At 37.5% G+C, this 9,745-nt stretch overlaps 1 protein-coding gene across 1 annotated transcript; it reads right to left on the reverse strand.

Annotated features, from left to right (window-relative positions):
* Positions 1-234: 234 nt before the first annotated feature.
* Positions 235-1,046, reverse strand: hspb9 (heat shock protein, alpha-crystallin-related, 9). The gene has a single exon (XM_081360348.1). The coding sequence runs from the start codon at positions 1,003-1,005 to the stop codon at positions 364-366; it is 642 nt and encodes a 213-aa protein (XP_081216474.1). The 5' UTR covers positions 1,006-1,046; the 3' UTR covers positions 235-363.
* Positions 1,047-9,745: the final 8,699 nt, after the last annotated feature.

Consider the following 9,745-nt stretch of genomic DNA (forward strand, 5'->3'; position numbering starts at 1 on the left):
GCACTACTGGGCCACCGTAATAATACCATAAACCATCACTGCATGGCCAAAACATTTCTAAAAGAAAATCTGCACTTCTGGTTTTGAAGTGATCGTAAAGAACATCAATGAAAACATAATTATAAAACTGAAAATTTGTAAATTAGCACTCCAGGTTGACAATAATATTCACGTAAAGGGCATTTCAAAGCCTTAATCATTCATATCTGAAGAAGACATGAAGCAGTTTGTGCATGAAGTCATATACCAGTTAATATCTTTATTAAAAACATTTTTAGAACAGAGAATTTACAGTTACAGGAAGCACCCCTCTGGATTCATGAAAACAATTGTACAAAGCATAATATGCCATCAGTCTGTGCTCTAGTTTGATTTCTCAGCCCCATCCTCCATTTTGTTTGTGCAGTCCTTGTTGATGGGGAAATTCAGGGATGTTCTGAAGCGAATGGGAATGACACGCTCCTCCGAGGACTCATCTTTGGATTCTGGTGACTCAATATGCAGAAGTCCATCTTCTCCAACTGAGCAGGTCAAGGAGGTTGGATCCAGGTGATCAGGAAGCTGCACAGCTTGAACAAATTCTTGTGGCTGGGGTTCTGCGACATGAGAGGTGCTGAGAGATGATGAGGAAGCGTCTTTCTCGGCCCGCTTGCTGGCCATCACCTCCAGCCTCCTTCCAGATACTGTCACGGTGACATCTTCTGGAGAGAAGCCTTGAGTGTCCAGAGTGAGAGACACGTCTCGCCGTTTGTTCTGCTCTGTGTTGGTGCTGAAGAGCCTGGAGAAGGCAGAGGACCTCTGACCCTTTAGACTCTGGAAGAGCTCTTCACCGAGTTCATTCAGCAAGCTGTCTCTGATTTCATTCCTCAGGTTCTGCTTTATTTGGGCTCTACGCTGGAGGAAATCCTCTCTGAAGCTGGAAAGAGCCATGCTGCGCCTGGGCCACAAAAAGTAGGAGTTTGCAAAGAAAGGGTCATCCATGAAGAGGCTCTCGGCAGAAGACATTTCTCTCGCCTGTTTGTCTGGAAGGTGTTGTCTTGAGTGCTCTCAGTAGAATGATCTGCTTGCTTCAGGTCCCTCCAGTTTATATAGTTCTCCAACAGGCGTCTAGAACCTCCCACCGTTGGTCTTTTTACACCACTGAGGTCATGAATAAGAATTCAAAGCTACAAGTAAACAGAACATTCAAGATGCTCGGAAGGCTATAATAAGTTTACAGTTGTAATTTGATTTATGTGTTGGTGTCACTTTTACTGCCCCACAGGCTTCATTGGTTCTGCTGCCCAAGTTGGGATTGCCCAATGATTCCTTAGTCATGCACAGAGAGTGAAGTCACATGCTAATTTTACACTCTCTCTGTGTGTGTGTGTTCTCTCCTTTCATCAGAAGCTGCTTACTGCGTTCATGATGTCATTTCCTAAACAAATGTATATTGTAAAAATTACAAGAAATTTATAAGAAGGAATATATAAGGGCACAATATAAGAAAGAATAATAAAACCTATTATTTTTCATAAACACAATATATGACCTAAAAAATATGCAAAGATCAAACCCTGTATGTTTTAGTCCATTTCATTAATATTTTTTTAATTAATATTTTTTTAATGATTTTATAGTAATCTTGGCCACGATTTTTTATTTTCATTTGATTATCAGTATTTGAAAAGGATTGTAGTAAAGTTGACATACATTTTTTGATTCCTCTAAAAATAATAATTTTGTCTAATACTCAAATAGTTTATGACGCAATTACAAAGATAATGGCCCTCGTTTGTCTTCTCCATATATGAGTCAGGTGTCCCCCTTACATTCCTTACGAATGAAGAGCTACCCTGTGAGCTAATACAAAAAGTATTCAGCTGAGCACAGGACAGAAGCTTCCTAAACATTCAGAAGGAAGAGAAGACAGTTTTGCCATGACCACACATCTATAATTAACTCATGACATATTTAGGCTACTTATGACACAGTTCAGACTTATGTCACACTTATTTGAAACCACAGGCATAAAATACCATTTAACCATGTTTTAAACCAGTTTAAAACAAAAAAATATATATAAATATATATATAACAAATAAACCAAACCAACTTACATTACTGTAAGTAATAAACAAATAAAGTTTTTTACTTACAGCTGATATAATTAGCAGGATAATTACCTGATAATTAATTAAAGCTTGTGCTCTCTTACAGTCTTTATCCTTAGTTATTTGTAGTTACAAATAGTTTGTAGTACCCTTAAACTCAATATTTCAATATATCAAACCCAGTCTTTTCTCATTTCATTTTCTTTTTCTCTATTAACCTTCAACCCCAAACCTGAAACATTTTGGAATGTAAACATTTTGGAATTCTAAAACCTAAATGTCATGGGTCATTATTGTTTCTTTTTCAGTTTGCTAGGCTGTAACCACATATGTATGGTTGAGGAATAATCATTTAAATATGAACTATTAAAAACTCATATTTGTTGACCATTAATGTGAATATTGGGACAAAGCATTTTTTATGGTTGTCACTCAGTGTTTATCCCAGTTATAATAGTTTTGAGGAGGAAAAAAATCACTTCTAACACTAGTTCAGTATTGACTACTATTCTTGTAAACTTTTCCATAAATTTTTAATCTAAAAGAAAAATGTTTAAAAAATCCTGAAATTGTCCTGCACAAACTGCTTAATATTTTGTTATGTTATGTTTAGAATATTAAATATCTATTGTGAAAATACAGGACGTACCCACATTGAAAAATTATGATTGGTAAGTTGCAAAACAAACATTAGGTGGCGCTGTTAGCTTAGTATGTAAGCATTACCACACTTCAAGCCTGCACACTTCTGAGTGCTGTGCAGCTTTTGGCCAGTAGTGGGCGTTTGAGGATCGTCTTGTATTTCTTGCATCCAATCGAGAAATCACTGTAAAATAAAAAGAAAAAAAAGAACATGGACACATTCAAGATCATATATGCATACATGTTTGAGTAAAATTAATCCTGAAGTCCTCAAGTAAAGTTTGAATGATATACAGAACTATTTAGCTAAATATGCACATGATAAGACAGAAACAACCATTACATGCAATCAAGCACATTAAAATGCATGTTGTAAATATCAGAGCTTAAAACTCAAAACATTCAGACCTATCAGACAAAGATCATATGGGTCTTCCACCGTTCCTTTGAAAACTTTGCTTTTAGTATGTCCCAGCAGAGAAGGTTTTTCCCTCTGTTCACATCAGAGCGAGAGAGGAAATCTATTAGTCTGACAGCTCTCCCAAAAAGCCTGGCCGCAGCTTCTCCCCTGAGACCTTCCAACTGATGCCTTGTAGGAGGAGGGAGTGTAGTGATGGGCGAGAGAAAAGGAGAGAGATAGACCGAAGCGGAAGTGAAGGCGAGTGGGGGGGAAGGAGGGGGGATGAATTAGGCTGTAATTAGCTTTGAAGATTAGCTTTTGAATTAGGTTTTTTTTTCTGAACATGTTCAGATTATAGACACCGAACTGAAACAAGACAGCAAGTGTTCCATCTTGACAGTCACTGTAATGGTGCTGAGACAGGGCAATGAACTAATGCTGCTCGTTGTAAGGCAAGGTCAGAACTGTGGGGAGTTAGCGCTTAACCTTCAAGGCCTACGAGCAAGGGCTTACCGATGCTAAGAGAGCAGAAAGAGACAAGGGAGGGAGCCTGAGAGGGAAATAAGTGAGAGAGATTTTTTTTGTCATTTGCAGCAATAGATGAAATATGACTGAGGCAGGGACACTGTCTGTACGTACACATAAGTCATATGTCACACTGCACTGTTAGTACTAGCATACAAAGCAGGGAGCATCAACCCACTGTGCAGAAATACACCACAGTATGATGGGAATGCAGAATGATTACGAACAGATTACGAACAAAATGAATACGATCATTTTGAGCCATTGGAGTAGAAAAAAAAAAGTGGATTAGAGGGAAATGGGACCTACCCTCAGAAATAAAGGTTCCAAAAAGGGGCTTTTGCATCAGTGCCATAGAAGAACCCTTTTGGGTTCCCCATACCTTTCAACAGTTCTTGAAATGACCTTTTTTTCCTTAGTTAGAAGAACATTTTAATAATCTGAAGAATCTTGTTCAAATATAAAACAATAATAATAATAAAAAAACTTTATTTAGGTTCTTTACTTTAGGTTCTTCACAGAACCATAGATGCCAATAAAGAACCTTTATGCTAGTCTTGAATCTGGGTTATTGTCATACATGTCCTCGTGAGCATGCAGGGAATATTTTTTTTAATGTGAAATTCAAAATTAGTTATTTAGCAAAGGTATTTTTTTCTATACAATGGAAGATAAAATAAAATAAAATGAAATAAAATAAAGCTGTAATGAGGTTAGGTATGTATAGCCAGATAAAAAAAAAAAAAAAAAAAAAAACAGAATCCCATTTTGATCAAATATGTGTGTGTGTGTGGGTTTTGCTTATATTGCTGAAATCAGACAACATCCCTATGATTAAAATGGCTTCGTAAACATAAATCATGTTTTAATGAAATGCAAAAATGCAGTAGAACGAGGGGCAGATTATTTGCAGAATGCTGCTGATTTCAGAAACAGTATCTTTTTTTGAAAGCTGTGTTATAAGCGGCACAACAAACAGTCAGAGACGTGTTTTAAACGAGACAGGAAGTGAGAGGGGTGAAGGCGGGAGCAATAGGTTCGAGAGTGAGGGCAGGCATGAGCTAGTGGTGAGTGTTCTGAGATGAGACTGCGGTGACTGCCATTCTCACACATTTCACTTCCTCTCGTGGCCAGCCTTGTCACGCAAACCTCACTCTCGGCTCATGAGATAAGACAGTCAGCTCTTTTTCATGAAGACCTTCTCAGTTTTTCACTTGGCTTTGAAGTTCAACAGTTTGTTGTGTGAACCAGCTCTGATCAGAAACAGCTGCATGTAATTCATCCTATATCTGTATATTTACATGCCTACATTTAATTTTTTTCCTTAACATTTTCACAGCATGTGTTCATTTTTTCTGCCTTTTTTTTTTTAGTCTTTGAATCTGACTCATAATCGGGCACGCTATGCGTACAGGTGGTGGGGGTGCAACAAGAAAACAAAAAGGAAACCTTTTTGGTAGCACTGTGCGATTATGTGAATAAAATTGAATTTAAAAAATGCCAAACAAAAACTTATGCAACAAAACTGTATATTCTCTCCCCTTACGCTAACCCCGCCCCTAAACCTATACCCATCACAGAAAACTTCCTACATTTTTTCATTTTCAAAAAAACATCACTTTTTATAAGCTGTTTTCCTCATGGGGACGAAAAAAGTTCCCACAAGGACAAGGATTTTGGATATTGCCAACTTTGTGGGGACATTTTGTCCCCATAATGTAGGGTTTACCAGGGCGCACACACACACACACACACACACATACACACACACACACACACACACACACACACACACACACACACACACACACACACACACACACACACACACACACAGTAACATCTGGTCTGGTGGCTGTAGATACAGGTCCATTAGCTGAGTGGTATCCAATAAACGAGCAGTTGCTCAGATCTCAAGATTTCAAGAATTCCTGCCTTGACCTGAGAACAGCTGCAGTCTAGCACAGATCCTGTACGTCTTACACTGTTAGAAATATAGAAGGCGTTCAGCGCACCAGCCGAGACACACTCAGATCCCGAAACAATTGTGTGCATGTAAATGCATATAATTGAGAGTCAAGAGAGCAGAAAAAAAGAAAGACTGAGAGATGAATAGATGAGAAGAGCAGTTCTGGGAGTCTCTAAGTCAAACAGGAGAGTGAAAAGAGGTTTTTTATGGTCATTAGCAGTGTTGGGGAAGCTACTGAAAGCTTGCCAAGCTAAAAGTTACTTTCATTCAAGCAGTTAAACTAGGCTACAGTCAAGTATACTACAAAAAAAGAAAAAAGTAAAACTGTACAAGCAAAAAAGTAACAACTACTTTGGAGTTACTTAAAATAGTTACATTTTAACTTGTGATGTTTAGTAAATAGGCCTAGGTTATATAGATAATTGATATATATATATAATGTATAATTTTATTGTTGATTTAATGGTATGCTTTAAAAAATGACACTCAAAGTAACTTTATATTGAAAAGCGAAGATTAGTGAAATGAGCGTGTTTATATTTTTCATATCCCGTTCTCAAAGCCAGTCAGAGTTCAGAGGTGTATTCATGCCAGCAATTTCTCATGACCTTGAGTATACTGACGTTCTCATTAAAGACTGAAACTTCGATGCCTGCCACTTCCTGTCTCAGTACGTACATCCTGTATTTTCACATCATGACCCTGAGTTACCACACCTAAGTGGGTGGCACATTAACTTTAGTAATGCGCTCTCACGACGACTTTCGTAATGCACTCTCATGCTGTTTTGTTGATGTTTATCTTCAAAGCGAGTTTCCCAGGAACTTTCTTGATATATCATTCTCCCCTTACAAACGGAAATTTCATATTTCGATTGAGCGTTAAGAAAAATATTGATGTTGAATTCAAAAACAACCTCTATTTGTGGCACTAATGGAATACAAGTCATGAAATCGTTCAATTAAACTCCCAACAAAATCATATCGACCCTTTCGAACAGAGTGTTTTGACCTCTTAGACATTTTTCATTGCTTTTAAAGTCTTTTCATTTTTGACGTCTATATCTGAGCACATGCGAGCAGTCGATATGTAGTGCGGTATAGGATTCAGGCGAGCTGAAGCAGCTCATTGATGCCAGAGAAGAGATTCTTCAGGTTAAATAGTGAAATCTAGACTATAATTTTTCTAATTGAATGCAAGCCTAACAATCTACCCATCTACCCCCCATTCCTATGTTTGCATCCTTTCTGTCTTTCTTTCTCTCTCTGATCCCCCATACTTCCTGTTGTGCTGGCTAGACTCCATTGGCAGATTTACAACTGTGGGGTCAAAGTTTTACAGCAGCCTCATATAAATCTTGTTCCACCCTCTCCCCATGTGCCGCTCTCTCTTCCTCACAGTCACTAGTGCCCAACCCCCAGCGCTTTCATGTGTCTCTGTGCCGGTGAGAGAGGCACACAATACCACTGCTATTTATTATACTATAGCTTTAACTCTTGCAATATTTCTGTAATATTCAGTAATTCATCTGTAATATCTTCATTTTATTAATCAGGAGGGAAGCATAGGATAATTTTAACACTCAATAAATGTAACATCGGAAATAACTTAAAACACAACACCCTCAGAGAGGTCATATCAGGTATGCTGAATGCACAATTCCTTTATACCTCAGGGATAACAACAAATTCATAAACCTTTTTTTTGTTTAGCTGAACCCTTTTGACCTATAAGTCCCTCTTCGATTTTAAGTTAATATTTCAATGATTTAACAACACGTTTGCATGTTCATGTTCTCTGATTTCGGAACAAGTCAAATATTTAATCTTATTCATCTCTTTTTCAAATCTTTTTTTATTACATTTTTATTACTTATTTTTATATATATATATATATATATATATTTCGATTTTAAAATGTATTTATTTTCATTTTACAATTTTATGAAATAATGGTAACACTTTATTTTGATGGTCTCTTTTGAACATTCTGTTGACTATAAGTAACTGCATGTCAACTAACTCTCATTAGAGTATCAGTAGACTCTCTGCTTAATATCTGCTAACTCTTTCTTGTGATGCTCCTCCAACAGACATTCTACTGACTATAACTTCGCAACTACATGTCAACTTATTCTAACCCTACCAGTCTACTAATTCTCTACTAACACTCTAATGAGAGTTAGTTGATACGCAGGTGCATCGTGACTTATAGTCAACAGAATATTTTAAAGGGACCACCAAAACAAAGAGAACAAGTGGTTTGCGAAGCCCAGTTTGGGAAACATTTAACATTCAAATGACAGGAAATCCCTGCTAATGTGTCACATCAGCAACCAAAAAAAAAAAAAAAAATCTTGCCATATTTCACTAACCCACTTTAAATCTCCATTGGCCTTCCCATGTTACTCTGTTACAAAGCAGCCGGTATAGGAAACTAAGCCACAACCCCCCTCTTCCTTTTTCATGTCGTGCCCACATGCGCTCACTGAGCACAAATCCAAAGCAGATGCAGCGTGATCCCTCACACATGCACGCTGACACACAGACTCACACCGCATGTAGGATCGATAAGGTGTATTGATTATGCCTGGTGCTGACAGGCCCTGCTGCAACTCTGCCTGCTCTGATCAATTCAGCGCTGCACTGGGATGGCTTGAGGTTAACTACTCAAGGATGTGTGTTTTGGTGTGTGTATGTTGAAACTCATAGGCTTAGACAACACAATATCAGTTTGAATGGGAGGTTGGGGTTTATTTCAGTTATTTCGTATGTATCTTTGAGCCTAAAGGGTGTATAAGCGCAGGTGCAGTATTTCATAGCTCTGCAAGAGTGTGGATGTATTGATATTTTCTGTTCCTATATAGTGTGTTTATTGTCTGTTTCCATTGCATTGAGCTACATTATGGTATGAAGGTTGTTTTCACTATATATTTTTTAGCAGTTAAAACACGTGTTGATGTTCAGTTCCTCATGCAGTTGCGCTGTAGGTCATGTGACATGGTCATATTAGTGGTCATTTCTGCATGCTGTGGTTAAGTGGTGCAACACATAAGATAAATGACAACTTTTTTTTCTTCCGCTCGTGAGATCTACAGCTGGAGTTTTAGATTTTTTTTTTTTTTTTTTTTTTTTAAGGGTGCATTTAATTGATCAAAAGTGACAGTTGAGACATTTGAAGTGTTACAAAAGATTAAATAAAATAAATGCTGTTCTTTTATTCTTTCTATTCATATAAGAATGCGGACTAAAAATGTGTCACTGTTTCCACAAAAATATTAAGCAGCACAGCTGTTTTCAACATTGATAATAACACAGGGGTTACCATCGATTACTGTTTTTACTGTATTTTTGATCAAATAAATGCAGTGTTGGTGAGCATGAGACTTCTTTAAAAGGCATTCAAAAATAGTACTGACCCCAAACTTTTGAACGGTAGTGTATGTTATTGTTTCAATGTAAAATGAACTCTTTTTGTTACTGTGTTCAGATTAGCTACTGTCTTTGTTGTTTTCCTTTGTTTTCCTGTTATTGTAGAGCTTTGAGGCTAAACTATATGCTAGCACCTTAACACTGACAAATGTCACTTTTAGCACATAAAATTTGCAGTCTTTTTCTTTGAGCAAATTTTAAAATATTGATGATTTATCCAGATTTTTGTCCAATCAACCGCTCCCTGGGACGATAATCATGATAAACAAAGGTGTCAAGCCCTTCAATGTCACCAGAACTCCCTGATTCAACAGGAAGTACATCAACACAGGAAAGAAAGACTTGTCAAGCGATTTCAACAGGTCTTCAAGACACATTTGCATCTCATGAGACACAGTGCTAATGCTTAATGCACGTGTGTAATGTTCATTCTAGTTCTGATAAAGCTACATTGTGTTACATAATTCAACTTGTTAGTACAGAAATCTGAAACTATGGGTCAGATTCACATCCTTTTATTTAAACAAAGTCTTTGTGGGCATAGATATCTGTGCTCCTAGAATGGCCTTAGGTGACCCCGGTTTCACTTCTCATTTGAGAGGGTGTTGATGGTAGTGCTTGGGCACCAAATAAACAACAGCAAGAGGAACAGGAAGCCCTTGGCGAGGAGCATTGCGTGAGAGAC

Source organism: Scardinius erythrophthalmus, assembly GCF_964197995.2.
Source record: "Scardinius erythrophthalmus genome assembly, chromosome: 1".
Taxonomy (NCBI): domain Eukaryota; kingdom Metazoa; phylum Chordata; class Actinopteri; order Cypriniformes; family Leuciscidae; genus Scardinius; species Scardinius erythrophthalmus.

Bases quoted from the DNA above. Each gene is read 5' to 3' on its own strand.
- hspb9 (XM_081360348.1), bottom strand. From the start codon at position 1,005: ATGTCTTCTGCCGAGAGCCTCTTCATGGATGACCCTTTCTTTGCAAAC.